The sequence below is a fragment of the Balaenoptera ricei genome, chromosome 15 (assembly GCF_028023285.1).
Source record: "Balaenoptera ricei isolate mBalRic1 chromosome 15, mBalRic1.hap2, whole genome shotgun sequence".
Lineage (NCBI taxonomy): Eukaryota > Metazoa > Chordata > Mammalia > Artiodactyla > Balaenopteridae > Balaenoptera > Balaenoptera ricei.
Window position 1 is genome coordinate 87,757,262 of NC_082653.1, and position 15,109 is coordinate 87,772,370.

The 15,109-nt window shown below is 56.7% G+C and overlaps 1 protein-coding gene across 8 annotated transcripts; it reads right to left on the reverse strand.

The window, feature by feature from the left end:
* Positions 1-594: 594 nt before the first annotated feature.
* BRAT1 (BRCA1 associated ATM activator 1) lies at positions 595-14,516 on the reverse strand. 8 transcript variants are annotated; one of them, XM_059896445.1, is made up of 15 exons: positions 14,259-14,516; positions 13,499-13,611; positions 13,273-13,415; positions 9,555-9,709; positions 7,397-7,544; positions 6,524-6,896; positions 6,132-6,248; positions 4,987-5,078; positions 4,162-4,280; positions 3,902-4,088; positions 3,602-3,675; positions 2,413-2,515; positions 2,193-2,291; positions 1,834-2,009; positions 595-1,510 (listed from the first exon to the last, which is right to left on the reverse strand). In XM_059896445.1, the coding sequence occupies exons 3-15, from the start codon at positions 13,397-13,399 to the stop codon at positions 812-814; spliced, it is 2,469 nt and encodes an 822-aa protein (XP_059752428.1). In that variant the 5' UTR covers positions 13,400-13,415; positions 13,499-13,611; positions 14,259-14,516; the 3' UTR covers positions 595-811. The 8 variants fall into 8 exon arrangements, with proteins under 8 accessions (XP_059752428.1, XP_059752430.1, XP_059752429.1 ...); XM_059896447.1 differs by having other exon boundaries at positions 7,397-7,541; positions 13,499-13,686; XM_059896446.1 differs by having other exon boundaries at positions 595-1,507; positions 13,499-13,686.
* Positions 14,517-15,109: the final 593 nt, after the last annotated feature.

Sequence of the window (15,109 nt, forward strand, 5' to 3'; positions counted from 1 at the left end):
AATTTCATTTTCATTCAGTTAAAAATATTTTTAAGTTTCTCTTGAGATTTCTTCTTTGACTGTGCTGGGTGCTTTAGAACACTGCGACACTTACCTCTGGGAGGCAAAGAGTAAAATCCCCATTTTACAGATGAGAAAACAGGTCAGCCCAGGGTCACATGGCTGGGAAATGGCAGAGCTCGGACTGGTGTACCATCTGTTTGGTAACCTGAGGACCAGCCCAGACCTCAACTCCCCTGATGTTACCACTGGCGACTCTACGTGCCTGGTGAGTTGAAATGGTGAGCTCTGAACTGCTACAAGGTCAAGCTGATCCTGGGGGTTCAGAGACTGAAAACCTGGCTTGGTTAGACCTGGGGTCACTATCGTCAGGGGCCAGGGACCAAGGCCAGACACTCTCCAGCCTGAGCTGTTTGCTCTCTGACCTTGGGTGTCCCTGGGGCATGGTGGGATCCAAGCAGAGGAACCACCCCTCCATGCCAAGGAAGCACACGGCCACTGTGTAGAGGGTCCCACCCCAGATGTTTCTCCAAGCCCCTACCAGGCCTGGGGCCTACCCCTGGGCAGTCTTAGAACACTGTGCTGACCCAGTGGCACCGTCAAATCACATTTATTTTGAGCAGAAAATAAGCCACTTCTTCAGCAATACATCAAAATGTGGGGCTCTTTGAGCTTGCTGGGCTCACCTGGTCCTGGCTTCCCTGGAGGGTCCCTTGTGCAGCCAGGCCAGGCTAGAGCCCTCAGGATGGCAGGGCCCGAGGACGGGACGTGGTGCAGCAGCAGGGTCCTGGGGAGGTCGCCACGAGGCGGGTCAGTAGCAGTCGGCCTCGTTCTCCCCGAGGACGCCCACGGCAGCCAGCATGTCCTGCAGGAGTGACTGGGGGCTCTTCTCCACGTGGTCGCTGCTCTCAGCCAGAGTGTCCCGAAGGCCCTCCAGGTCTATAGACCTCAGCACAGCCATGACGGCCCCAGGCTCCAGGTACCCCAGGGGCTGACCCTGCTCACCGGCCTGCCATCTCTGCAGGGTGGCCTCCACAGAGGCCACGGTGGGGCTGTCCCCCGCCTCCTGCGGGCTGCCACAGGGAGCAGCCTTGGCCCGCAGGAATAGGAGAAGATCACAGGACTTCTGGGCCACAGGTCGGTCACAGTCAAACAAGGCACGGAAGGCAAACTCAAAGAGCTGCACACGGCAGAGCACCTGCAGGGCCTGGGCCAGCGTGCCAAGCGGGGCTGCCTCGGGCAGGGCCACGGCACAGGGACGGTGGGAGCCGCGCGGGCCCAGCAGCCGCCCCAGGAACACCAGCGCCAGCTCGAGGCCCTGGGCCCGCACCTCCCAGTCCGGGTCCCTGCTCGCCGCCTGCAGCACTCGGGCCACAAACCGCTCCGGGTCTTCAGCTACGTCAGCATGGCCGTCCCTCAGCCACTCGGTGAAGACCTGCGTGACGGCCCTCCGGGGGAAGCCCTCCGAGTCTGCGCAGAGGACGTGCAGAAGCTCCACGAGCAGGCTCTTCTGGAGGACGGGGTGGGGAGAGGGGGGAGGGACCAGGGAAGTCGAGTTCCCGCGGACGGGCTCGGGGGGCAGCAGGGAGAACCCCCCTGAGGACCCCCCGCCACGCTCGGCTTCCTTCAGGCGATGTGCCCTTCAGCCCCCCATCTGCCCACCGTCAAACGGGGGTGGCCGTGTCCAAGTGACAGGGCTTCCAGGAGGCGGAGCCGGAGATTCAGGGGACACGCCCGACCCCGAATGCCACCCCTGGGCGGCAGACCCACTCCACCCCGGCATCAGGACAGCCGCCAGGTGGGCACACGGCCACAGGACCCACTGCCTCCTACCTGCTGAGCCCCTGGGCGCTCAGGGCTGGCAGGGGCGGCAAGCAGCCCCCAGCTAGACAGCTGCCCTGTGGCGGTCACTGCGCTCGCGCGGACGTAACTCTCAGGGTCTTGCAGAAGCTGCCTGGTGAGCTCGGGCACCTCTGAAGCAAGGAGCGCTTGTCTGAAGCCGGCCTGCCCTGGGGGTCCAAGCAGCCACAACCAGCTATGACCAAAAGCTGAGTCCACAGCCTCTCCTCCCTCTCCCAGAGGCAGCCTAGGTGGTCCGAGTTCCCAACTACCTGGGGACAACAGTGTGCCAAGGCCAGGCCAGCCCTCCCACAGGGCCCCGCCCCGCCCCCGGCCCCGCCCCCTGCACTCACCTCCCCAGTGTCTGGTCATTTGGGTCAGGAACTCGAGGCCTGAGTCCCTCACCTCCCAGCAGGGGCTGCACAGGCGCTTCTGTAGCACAGGAAGCAGCTCTGGGGCAGGGGGAACGGTTCAGAGGGGCCCGGGCCATGTCCACCCTGCCTTCCCGCCCAGCCCCCAGTCGCCTCCATCCCTGCTCCTCCCTCGGTTTCCCCTGGGAGGGGCTGGGATTACCCCTGAGGAACAGCTGGGTGCGGGGGTCCAGGTCGCAGCAGCCGGGGGTCTTGGGTGAGCTCAGGAGCCACCTGAGTGTGGCCTGAAAGGCCTTCTTCAGAACCTGGAGCGGGAAGAGTGGGGCTGCAGGGCCAGGAGGGGTGAGCTGGCCCGCCTGCCCCCGTCCACCTTCCAGTGCCTCTGCCCCTGCCCCTGCCCTGGGGTGTAAGATGGGGACAGGGTGCATGGGGAGAGGGAACACTGGACTTCATTTTTACGAGGCAGAAGCCTCTGGAAGCGGCAGACTGGCATCCAAGACTAGCGAGAGAGAAGAGGAGGGGGCAGCTCTTGTCAGGAAGCCCCACTAACGGGGAAATGAAATTTCTGCACCAAAACAGGAGGAACTACCCACGGCACCTTTTCCTGAAAGCCCCGGAATCTGCCAGGCCTATCATCCAATCTCCCCACTGCCTGCTCACTGCACATGCTAATCCTGCACCTCCAGAGCATGACTCAACCCTGGGGCTACAAGAACGGGGAGATTTGCAGGAAACCTCAATGAGAGTTTGGAGCCCAAGCGTAAGGGCCACCTGGTTCTAGTTTACATCTCTCGTGGAGAATTCCCTGTAAGACTGGATCCTCTCCCTGCTTTCCACAGCCCGGTGACCCCTCACTCAATCTCCACCGATGCCAGGCCCCGGGCCGAACCCTGTGCAGCTGCCTGCCCCTTGAAACTCACTTTAAGAAGCAATTCTGGGGACTTCCCTAGTGGCGCAGTGGTTAAGAATCCGCCTGCCAACGCAGGGGGCATGGGTTTGAGCCCTGGTCCGGGAAGATCCCACATGCCACGGAGCAACTAAGCCCGTGCGTCACAGCTATTGAGCCTGCACTCTAGAGCCTGCGAGCCACAACTACTGAGCCTGCGAGCCACAACTACTGAAGCCCGCTGTACCTAGAGCCCATGCTCAGCAACAAGAGAAGCCACTGCAATGCAAAATCCGTGCACCGCAACAAAGAGTAGCTCCCGCTCACTGCAACTAGAGAAAGCCCGCACGCAGCAACAAACAGCCAAAATTTTTTAATTATTTAAAAAAAAAAAAAAAAAAGAGGCAATTCTGGCCCCAGAGAGGCCTGCAGGGGTACCCTGCCTCTGCCTTCCTCCCCCTCCCCTTCCCCCCCCCCCCCCGCACCCTGCACCCTGTGCGTGTACCATGGAGCTGGACTCAGGGCTCATGAGGTACTCCAGGAGAACGGAAAACACCTGCGTCACCGACTCCTGAGGGCCTGAGACAGACGTGGATGGCTGAAGCACCCAACCTCCTACCCTGGGGCCTCCCCAGCCCGCAAGTGTGGCAGCCCAAGGAGAAGAGGGGGCAGAACCCATCGGTCAGCTGAATCCCAGCCCCTGCCCCAGAGGAGACGCGCGGAGGACAGCAGTCTGGGGACATCTCTGCGCAGCTGTGGGGCTCGCCCAACACCCGAGCTGTGCGGAGAGAGCATTCTCACTTACCGGCCCCCTGAGACAGCGCCCCCAGGAAATCCAGGGCAGCTCGCTGGACCCGGCCACAGCCCACCAGGATCGCACAGAGGCGGCCGCCCACATCGGAGGTGGGGGCCACTGAGCCACTGCAGAGCCGCAGGACCGTCACCGCAGCCCCAAGCAGGGGCGCCTGCGGCCAGGGCGAGGGGCGCTGGGGCTGGGGGAGAGGGAGGGTCAGTGCAGGCCACAAGTCCCACTGCCAGTGTGGAGCCGGGCCGGGCCGTACCTACCAGCGGCTGCAGCAGCCCCAGGTGGGTGAGAGCGCAGCACAGGAGACCCACGCAGGCCGACTTGGAGCAGAGGAGCGTGTCCACCGCCATCGGGTCGCCTGCGGCCCCATGCAGCAAGCCTGCAGGACAGCCAGAAACAGCTCCCGGTTAGCGGGCACCTCCTGCGTGGCCACCACAGGCCTTGCCGCTGGTCACTGCTTCACGCCAGAGACCAGGCCCGGACGTTCCGAGCAGGTGGCTCGTCCAGGGCGGCGTCCAGCCGGCCGGAGCTGAGGTCTGAACCTGTCTGCAGGGCTCTCGAGCAGTCCCACTCTCCCTGCAGCCCATGCCCGGGCCGGTTTCCGCGGGTCAGAGGCCCATCTCTACGCTCGACATGCGGCTCTGAGGCACAGCTGGGCCCCCTTCTCTAATCCTCACCCCATCGTGCGGCTGAAGCAAGCCAAGTCGCAGCGAGGAAACTCACTCTCCCGTCGCAGAACTGACCTTCTGGGAGGACGAGCGCCAAGCCCGTGTGCCCGCTCTGGGTCAGGAACCATCCACGTGGCCCAGGCCCCCGGTAACCACCACCAACTCCCAGGGTCAGCTGCTCTGGGGGCCGCTCCAGCTGATGCCCACAGCGGGCAATGCTGCCCTATGAACTCCCAGGCGGGGACGCGAGCAGCAGTCACACCCGGGGCGGCAGCCGACACCGCAGCCACCTTCACTCTTAGGGGGCGTGGCAAGCCAGGTACCCCGCTGCCCATCAGCCCGCCCTGGCCCCAAGGACGTTCTCAGGACCCCAGGGTCCTGCCTTCCTGCACCTGCCCACCCTTCCCAGCAGCCTACCTGGAGGTCCAGGGGCCTGAGCAGCAGCTTCCAGGACACAGGCCAGGGGCTGGAGGAGGACGCCGAAGGCCTGGGTCCTCAGCGCCTGTGGACTGAGGACAGAGGACACGGTGAGGGCTGCCCCCGCCCTCAGGCAAGCTGGCTACCCTCCTAATATCCCCAGCAAGTCTGGGCCAAAGGGGTCAGTGCTGGGGATCTGGACACCCCCTCGAGACACAGCTTCCCTGTAAGCACTGTGACCGGCACTCACACCGCTGGCCTGGGACTCCAAGGAGCTGCTAGGAAGCACCACCCGGGCCCCGGGAAGAGCCTGGGCAAGGCCTGGCCACACCCACTCCAATGGGCAGTGCCTGCTCAGGGCCAAAGGGATGGGATGCCCCACCTCCCGGAAGTACTCCCAACGCTGAGATATCCTTTCCTACGTTCTGGAACATGGTCTCGCCGATGTGCTTGGGCCCAGGGTGGTTGGGAGGCCGAGCTGGTACAGAGCTCTCCCTCCAAGCCAGCTGCCCAATCCTTCCCTCTCCCTTCGGACCACTCCCTCTCTCTGAACATCCGGAGACCCTGGAGCCCAGAGCCAGGCTGGCATCGTACCCCCAGCGCCCTGTGCCCACTTTCACCCCAGACCTGGGCCAACAAGTCCGGCTCTAGTCCGCCCAAAACCCTGGAATGATTTCTCTTCCTTCCCACCTCTCCGGACCCCACACCCCCTTCCTGGTAGGGCGCACATCTCTCTCCCTCTGGGAATCTGTCCTGTCACTCCTGTCTACTGGGTCCCCCTCCACCGTCCCACAGCCCCTGGTACCCACCCCAGTGGCATGCACACGGGGCGGCCCAGAATCCACAAGGTGAGGCCACTGGGGAGGTGGCAGAAGGCAGCTGAGCAGATCCTGAGTATGAACCCAACCCTGCTCTGAGCAGGGCTGCTCTGAGAGTCTCTTTTATCTTTGGGGAGCCTGTGAAAAAGCTATTCCACCACTAAAAAATGTAGAAGCCAGAGCCTGTGCCAACACCTTGGTGATAACCCACGGACTGCCTGGCCACGCCCCGGCCAGCCGCCTCTGACTGATCTCTGGTTTCAGGAGCTCCCCTGAAGTTCCCTGACCTCTCTGCCCGCCTCACACAACATGAACCCCAATCCTTACCAGTCCTGCAGTTTCAGGATCCCCAAAGCCAGAGGCCCTGCCTGTGTGGGGCTCAAGTGGCTCAGAGTCTGGGCCAAAGTCTCCCACAGGCCACGGTCAGAACTCGGCACAGAAGAACTGCGGAGGAGCCCAGGAAAAGAACGTCATTCCCCCGTCCAGCCCACACCGTGCCCGGGGGCCGCCGTGGCCTGGACTGGGTGTGCCGGCTGAGACGGAAGGCCCTTCCCGGGTGTGCGGGCTTTCAGACCCCCTCTGGTGTCCCCTCTGCTCAAGGCAGCGTTCTCGGGCAGCCAGTGAGATGTGGCCCAGGTGTGATGGCTGCCCCAAGACTTCCCGAAGAAAACGAGCCCCCCCTCCTGCCCACCCCACCAGCTGCGCCCCGGGGGCCTGACCGGGCCACGCTGAGGAGGAGATCCACGAGCGAGTGTGAGGCTGGGACAGGGTCTTTCTCGAGCAGGCGGGCCACGAGGGGGCTCAGCCGCACCCAAAGGCCTTGCGTCCAAAGGCCATGGCAGTGCCCGAACACGGTGGTCAGGACATTGAGGGCCTGTGTGACCTGCGGGGTGGCCATGGAGCACAGGGAGTCTTCGATGTGACACACAATCTTCTGGGCACACGCTGGCCAGTCACAAGCCTGCGGACTGCAGCGGCCCTCGGCTGGGCCTCGCATCGCCAAGTCCAGGATGTGCACCAGGAGCTGCCCGGCTGCCGAGGCCACAAACAGGCTGGGATCTCCCTGCAGGGAGAAGATGGTGTCAACAGCACCTGGGGAGGGGGAGGGACAACGGGTGGGGAAAGAAACAGGGTTCAGCTGGAACAGAGTCCATGGTGACAGCAGCGACGCGGAAGCCACTGAGCAGCTTTAACCACTGGACTTCAGAACCTCGCGGACAGAACTCAGAAACCACCCAGTGCGGAGGCACCGTTAGAGGCCCAGCCTCCCCGCTACTCAGAGGCACAGGAATCAGACGGAGGGATCACAGGGCGAGGGGCTTTAGAACCCTGGCCACTTTGGATTCTTCTCAGCAGTTTCAAAGCCACCCCAACTGCTGGGTCTCACCTATAAGCCACAGGACACCGTACACCCTTGAGGGGCCTCCAACCCTTGGTTACCCCGAACGTTCCTCACAACAGCCCTACGATACCACAGCCACTTTCACGTTCAGAGGAAGAGACACGGCAAGGTGCAATGACTTCCCAGGAGTCGCACAGCATCAGGCACAGCAAGGGCAGAGGCGGAAGGCAGGGCAGACGGGGGCACTCACCACAGGCGGCAAGGAAGCGCAGGGCACTAGGGTGCTGTGCCAGGGTGCGCAGGCCCTGGATCCAGCCGCTGCGCACAGCGGGGGCCGTCCAGGCCGCTCCTCCGAGGGGGCCCACCTCCCCGAAGAGCATGGGCAGCAGCTCCCCCTGCTGGGAAGCAGAGGAGGAAGTGGTGACCTGAGCAAGGTCCCAGGGGACCACACATCAGCGATGGCTTTTCTATCGTTCACAGCTGGTCGAGGCTCTTCTTTGGGGGAACTTTCTCGTGAGCTGCCGACACAAAGAGCCTGTGAGAGGTGGCAGGTGGCCACCAGGGCCAGCCGATGGCGGCCACCGCACTGCCACCTCTGCCTTCCAGGGGTGAGAACTTCGGAAGGAAGAACTGGGTTTTCCGTAAAGGCTCATCAACCCTGTCACCGTTCACTTCAGAAACCCTTCCCCCACACAGCCCACCAGCTGCAACGCCCAAGGTCCCCCTCTGACCATGACATGCTGCGCTCAAGGACCCCCAAAGGTCTCCACAGCCGACTGGGCTCTTGTGCTTGGCACTCGGGGTCCTCCAGGGCACCTGCCCTCCTCCAGGTGTCCCCTACCCTGGATTCCCCAGCACGCCCCATGAGTCAGGCCTACCCCCCCCATACACCTGCTCAAACCCCTTACAACCCGGCTGCAAGACCACTGCCCCTACGAAGCTGGCCACCCCACCCCGTCAGCAGGCAGTGGCTAACTCCCCACTCAATCCCCATCTGCTCGTGGACGTCCACAGGACAATACGCATTGTCCTGATCTGCTGCCACGTGCACAAGATTCTTGTTCACTACAGGGTGCCAACACAACGAGTGGGAAACTCGGGGGCTGCCTCTTACCAACGGAGCCCCTCACGGGTGTAGCTACTAGCTCTGAGCCTTGTCTATCTTGACAATAAAATGCTGGTCCCCACCCTCAAGTCATCTCAGACTCCAGGGTAAGAGACCACAGGGCCTCGGAGACACACTTCCAGTCGCTCAAGGATGACTCCAACTCCGCAATGGCCTCGAGGCCTTGAGGGGTGTTGCTGGAGGCGGCAGCTCACAGGGCAGGCCCTCTGTGGGACCTCGCGTCACCGAAATGCCCCCCCAGAGCTACAGCCTCTCCCTGGGGGCAGCTCGTAGCCAATGGGAAGGTACAAAGGCTCGGGCCCCTGCCTCAAGTAGTTTGTCCTCATGTCCCCTGCCCAGACACCAGCTACTGATGAGCATCTGGCTGCTGAAGGGCCCTTAGGGCTGCCAGGTCCCCTGGGAGCCTGTGAAAGGCCAGGTGAAAAGGGAACAGGAGCCCAAGACAGTGCCATGGGCCCAGGACAGAGAGCAGCCTTCCACTGCGACTCAGAGCCCGAACCTGCCCCTGTCCCTCGTCCCCACGTACAGGGGGCCAACCACCAGACTGAAGGGCAGTCAGCGGCCTTCTAAGCCTCTAAAGCCATGGTCAGCCTTGGGAAGGAAGAGGAGGCCCTGGAGAAGTAGAGATGGGAACTGGGAAGTACTCAGGAAATCAATGAAGTTGGGGAAGGCCATCTGACTGGGACTGAGGATTTACTTTCAGAGAAACAGATGGTGTAACAGAGCATTCGAACAGTGCGACCCTTCAGGGTCTAGTGTGAGCTCTGCCAGTTCTGTGGGATTCTTATATTAAGCCTTCACTGTCTCCTAATCCAGGAAAAAGATGAAGACTCCTGACCTGCTTACTGGCCAGGGCGCCCAGGATAACATGAATGTGATTTTGTAAACTGAGGTGTTTTACCAACTGCAAAGCACCAGAGGTATGGGTGGATTATCACACGTGAAGTCATTTCCTAAAACACACCTCAGTGCAGAACATCCTGGGAAGCCTGTCCCGCAGCGAGCTGGGGTGGGCTGGGCCCCTGGAGCCTGCGCTGCTGGACTGAGGAGCACCTGTGAAGGGCGGCGTCAGAGCAGAGAGCCAGCCCCAGCTCTGCCTTATTTTAAGATGTTCCCCGTTCAACCCAACACCATTCCTGGTGAGTTTTTCAAAGGAGAATTATACTCAGGAATAAAAACCTTGCGGTACACATCAAGACACGGGAGCAAAACAAGGTTCGGAGACTGCTTTGTGTACCTGCAGGAGAAGGTGGGTCACTCAGGTGGGAGGACCCAGGCTCACCTGAAGATACTGGAAGCAGTCTTCCTGGGCTGCAAATATCCCTGCGAGGCGGAGTGAGAAGGAGAGGATTCTGGAACTTAGGTCCTGGGATTTCAGCACGCGGAACAGCAGCTCTACCAGGCAGGGATTCTCCTGTAGTAACAGGAGGCTGGACCCTGGAGACAGGCCCAGCCGGGAAGCATGTCACCAGGGGCACAGCGCATGCCTCCCTGAGGGGCCATTCTTCTGGCAGCCCCCAGACTCTCTTTCTCTCAGGCTATTAGACTTAGCAGTCCAACTGGGAGGAAACAGCTGCAACAACTGCCACGAAGGATCCATAACTTTAATTCAATGAGGGGGACAATGTAGAAAGCCAATACCTAACAACAGGCAAGGGACTTGGACAGAATATACAAATGGCCAGCAAACCACGAAAGATGTTCTGCCTTGCTGATTATGAAAAAGAAATGCAAACTGAAGCAGAAGACAATTTTCACCTCTCCAATGGATACTTTTCTCTTAAACTGAGAATACGAAAGCAAGAAGCGCAATGGAACAGGCATTCTTTTCCAGACGTGGCATCTAAAACGTCTCTTCGCGACTGCTCTGTCATTCCAAAGCGCTGCCGGGGGTGGGGCAGGGGAAGGGGGAGGAAACCTGGGGCAACGCTGGGAGGGCCTCCACTGCGAGGCCCTTGTGAAAGGACGATGAATGGCACAGTAAGGAGGGAACACCAGGGTGAAGGAGAGAGAAGCAAGAATCAAAGAAACCAAAAACGTGGGCGAACCTAAAAAAGCACTGACTTTAAAAATTAAGTTAACTTTTGAAGGAGTTTAAAACAAAACAGAGTCAAAACACCAGACGACAAACCACGGAAGACTGGACCGAGCTGGAGTTAAAGTGCCCGAGACTCCGTGTGTGGCTGGCGCAGAAGACAGAGATTCTACCTGACTTTCAACTTTTAAAATCCAGTTTGCACGTAAGAGTAACCCCCCAAAACGTAAGCAGAATGCTTCAAAACTTCACTTCAAAACCAGAAAGACTGAAAAAACAAAAGCTTTATTAAACCGATGGGGGGCAGAAAAGGAGGTAAAAGGCACAACGACAAGGCATGGAAAAAATGTTTTAAATGCCAAAGAATATAGTAAAAATAGGTTCCAATATAACAGTAAACTCAACAAATGAAACAAATTAAACTGTCCATGAGAATAAAGAGCTGTGCAGACTAGATCAAGAACCAAAGGGTAGCATCACACTGTGTGCAAGAAACAATGAAGCGTGACAACACAGAAGGCCACGTTTGTAAAGGCTGAAAAGATACAGTTGGCAAATCCTAATTTTTAAAAAGCTGCTGCAGCAAGAGTAATATCAAACAAAACTGACTTTAAAGCAAAAAGCTCTGTCAGAGTTTTAGAAAGGAAGTCATTGCTCAAACAGCCAAATCCTGGAAGATATAACAGTCTAAGACTGTACATACCTAACCTAACTTCAAAATATACAAAGGGGGAAAAAAGACAGAATTTCAAAGAGAAATTGTTGAATCCACCATCTTAGTTTAAGATTTTCACATATCTCTCAAAAACAATTAAGCAAACAAATTAGCAAGAAAATCACAGGTTTTAACAATGTAAACTTGAACTGAGGAACAAGTATGGAGACTATATTCTTTTCATCATGTACGACACTGAGGAAAATACATACAGGCTGCGGGAGGAGGGAATAGAGATTAACTGCCAATGGATACCAGGTTTCTTCTAAGGGGATGAAAATGTTGCAAAATTAACCTTTGGACGGTGGCAAAACTGTGTGAATTTACTAAAAAAACACTGAATTAATAACACACTTTAAATAGATCAATTTCATGGTATGTAAATCAAATCTCAAATAAAGCTATTTAAAAATAATTTTTAATAGAGTTACCGTATGATCCAGCAATCCCATTCCTGGCATATATCTGGAGAAAACCATAATTTCAAAAGATACATGCACCCCAAAATTCATCACAGCACTATTTACAACAGCCAAGACATGGAAGCAACCTAACTGTCCAGCGACAGATATGGATAAAGATGTGGGGTGTGTGTGTGTGTGTGTATAGAATGAACTATCACTCAGCCATAAAAAAGGATGAAATAATGCCATTTGCAGCACCATGGACGCACCTAGAGGTTATCATACTAAGTGAAGTAAGTCAGACAGAGAAAAACAGATATCATATGATATCACTTATATATGGAATCTAAAAAAAATGATACAAATTAACTTATTTACAAAACAGAAACAGACTCACAGACATAGAAAACAAACTTATGGTTACTAAAGGGGAAGGGGGGGTATAAATCAGGAGTTTGGGATTAGCAGATACAAACTACTATAAATAAGATAAACAACAAGGTTCTACTGTATAGCACAGGAAGCTAGAGTCAATATCTTGTAATAAACTATAATGGAAAAGACTCTGAAAAAGCGTGTGTGTATATATATACAAAAAAAAACCAAATCGTTTTGCTGTACACCAGAAACTAACACAACACTGTAAATCAGCTATACTTCAATTAAAAAGTTTTTTTTTTAATTTAACTACTAGGCCACAATTGAGGACTCTATAAATACCAAAAAGTAATATCCTATAGAGAAATCTATAGAATATGTGCAAAAATGGTCTGTGTACTACGCCACGATAAAAGCCTCAACAGATATAAAAGAATCAAAATACAAATACTTTCTAACTCCAATGAAATAAATTAGAAATCAGTAACAAAAAGACTGAAAAAAAAACCCATGTCATGAATCTAAAGATACCCTTTAAATATTGATAATTTGTGGATGAAGAAATATTATAATGAAAAGTATGAAATATTTGGAAGTAAATCACAACAAAAGCACCGCATAGTAAGACTTCCAGGGTGCAGCTAAAGTGATACCTTCAGAGACATGTGTAGCCTTAAATGCATCTATTAGAAAACAAGACAGACCTAGATACTCAACTCAAAAGAGGGTAAAAGAACAGGGTAAACCAAAGAAACAAATAGCAGAAATTTATGACACGTAACCCACACTAAAACAATTATCAGCCAAACATTTACATGAGCAGATTTACGTACAGAGAAAGCCATTATGTCATTATTTATAATAATGACACATTAGAAACACGGACATCTAACAACAGTGGACTAATTGTAAAATTAAGGTCCATTCACAGAGCAAACTGACATACAGTCAATAAAATCAACGTGTCAGTGGGGAAAACACCCACTAGGACAGTAAGAGAGAAAAAGTAAGATACCACGTTGTACTTACGGTGTGACCTCATTTTTATAAGAAAAGTACAGAATTATGATGTGTCAAGAAAAAAGGTTGGAAGGAAAAAAATGTTCGGAGTGGTTTAATCTTCCTCTTTACTCCTCTGTGCTGTGCAAGTTTTATATAAACAATATGTATTACTTACATAATCAGAAAGAAAAACCGATTTCTTAAAACAGAAAAAATGCGATGCAAACAAGAAGATAAGTTTGTCCCGTGGCCTCGGCGGCCGCCTAGCATGGCCCGAGTAACGGGAGGCCTGCAGCTCGAGCTCTCCTGACCATCCCCTTGGGCTCAGCTTGCCGCGTGCCCAAAGCCAGGGGGAATCTCTAAGATATGAAGGAAGGACACTGGACAGACAGTCCTCCCCGAGGACAGGGGAGCCCGGCACCCTCTGGCCTCCGGGGAAAACCACCAGCAGCACCCTCACCCTTACCCGCTTCGGTTACTGTTGTAAACCAGTCCAGCAGCTTCTCCAAACACGTGTCGTCTGCCACAGGCTGCCTGGGGTCGGCCAGGACGGCACAGAGGGCAGGGAGGAGCCGGGAGCACTCTGGGTCCATGACGAGGCTGGGGCTCCTGCAAAGGCAATGTCAGGGCCAGACGCCACCGGCCCTAGTCCCAGGCAGTCCCCACGCCCGCCCAGGCCCCAGGACTTTCACCTCAGGCCAGGTGACCACACTCTTCAGACGCAAACTCCAAGCTGCCGGGATCGATGTAAAGCCTCAGCGCAGTTGGGACCGGAGGTTGCCAAGAGCAAGCAGAGCCCTCAGTTCTGGCGGTGGAGATGGAACGGAATCTGAAGCACAGCATGAGGCCTGGGCAGCTCAAAGTCGGCCAACCCGGGACGCTGGTGGGAGGCGAGAATGAAGGGAGCACGAAGCTGACCGAGGCTGCAGGCGGGCCAGAGCGAGGGGCGTGTGCGCGCTCTGGGGCCGGCCACGTGCAGGAGGCAGAGCGGCTCAGTCCAGACCGGAGGTGTGTGTGTGTCCCTCCCAGGATCAGTGTGAAAACCCTGCAGCAGGAGTGTGCGGGGGGGAAGGCGCCCTGCCCACTGCCGGTTCCTCCCGGGGCGGCAACTGGACCTGCGTGTCCGGCCTGGGAAGAGTTCAGGGCGCTCGTCGGTCCTGTGCTCAGGGAGGGCTCTTGCAGGGGGGTGGGGTGGCCAGTGACTCTTGTCTGCCGGGTCAGAAACAGGCCTGCCTGGGCTGGGGCGTCTGTCTGTCCCTGGCCAGGTTAAGTCCTTGCGCAAGGCGCCCTCCCTGCGGACCCCGCTGAGGACGCCAGGCCGGCGGCCGCGGCCCAGCCCGGGCCACGCACGCGGGCCCCAGGCTGCTCTCCGGCCCTGGTCCCGGGCCCCGAACCCCGACCCCGCGGGGCCAGCCACAGCGACCGCAACCCCTTCCCTGGCGCGCGCCTCACCCGCTTCGCGTCCGTCACCGCTGCAGGCCCCGCCCCGTGCCGTGCGACCCGCCGGGCTTGGAGGGGGCGAGGACGGGGACCGCGGGCGTGGGGAACCGTGAAAGCGCCCTGGAGGCGACTCCGAGAGCCCAGAGGGCCCAGGCTCGGGGAACGAGCTCAGGCTGAGAAGGACATGCCACCGCCGAACGCGTCCACCTGACCCAGCACCCACCCCCACCCGGACGCTCACAGATAAGTGCTCGGGGATCCGGCAGGCTTTGCGCCCGGAAGACAGGGCTTTCGGCGGAAGGGGCGTGGCTATGCGTGAAGGGGCGTGGCCTCGCCGGCCAAAGGACCACGTGTCTGGGCGGGCAAGCGAAGCAAAGCGCCAGCCGCGTAGTAGACAGATCTTCCTACGCTTGCAATGGGGTTTCATCCCGTTTGTAAGTCCAAAATGCATTTAATGCCCTTAACCCACCCAACATCATAGCTTAGCGTAACCTACCTAAAACTTGCTCAGAACGATTCCATTAGCCTACAGTTGGGCAAAATCATCTAACTCAAAGCCTATTTTATAATAAAGCGTTGAATATGTCATGTAATTGATGGAATACTGTACTGAAAGTGAAAAACAGGATGGTTGTCTGGGTACAGAATGGCTGTAAGTGGATGGTTTTTTACCCTTGTGATTGCGTGGTTGCCTGGGAGCTGCAGCTCGCCGCCGCAGCCCAGCGTCATGAGAAAGGATCCTACTTACCGCATATCGGCAGCATGTGAGAAGATCAAAATTCCAAATTTGAAGTACGGTTTCTACTGAATATGTATTGCTTTTGCACCATTGTAAAGTCAAAACACTGTAAGTGGAAGCATGG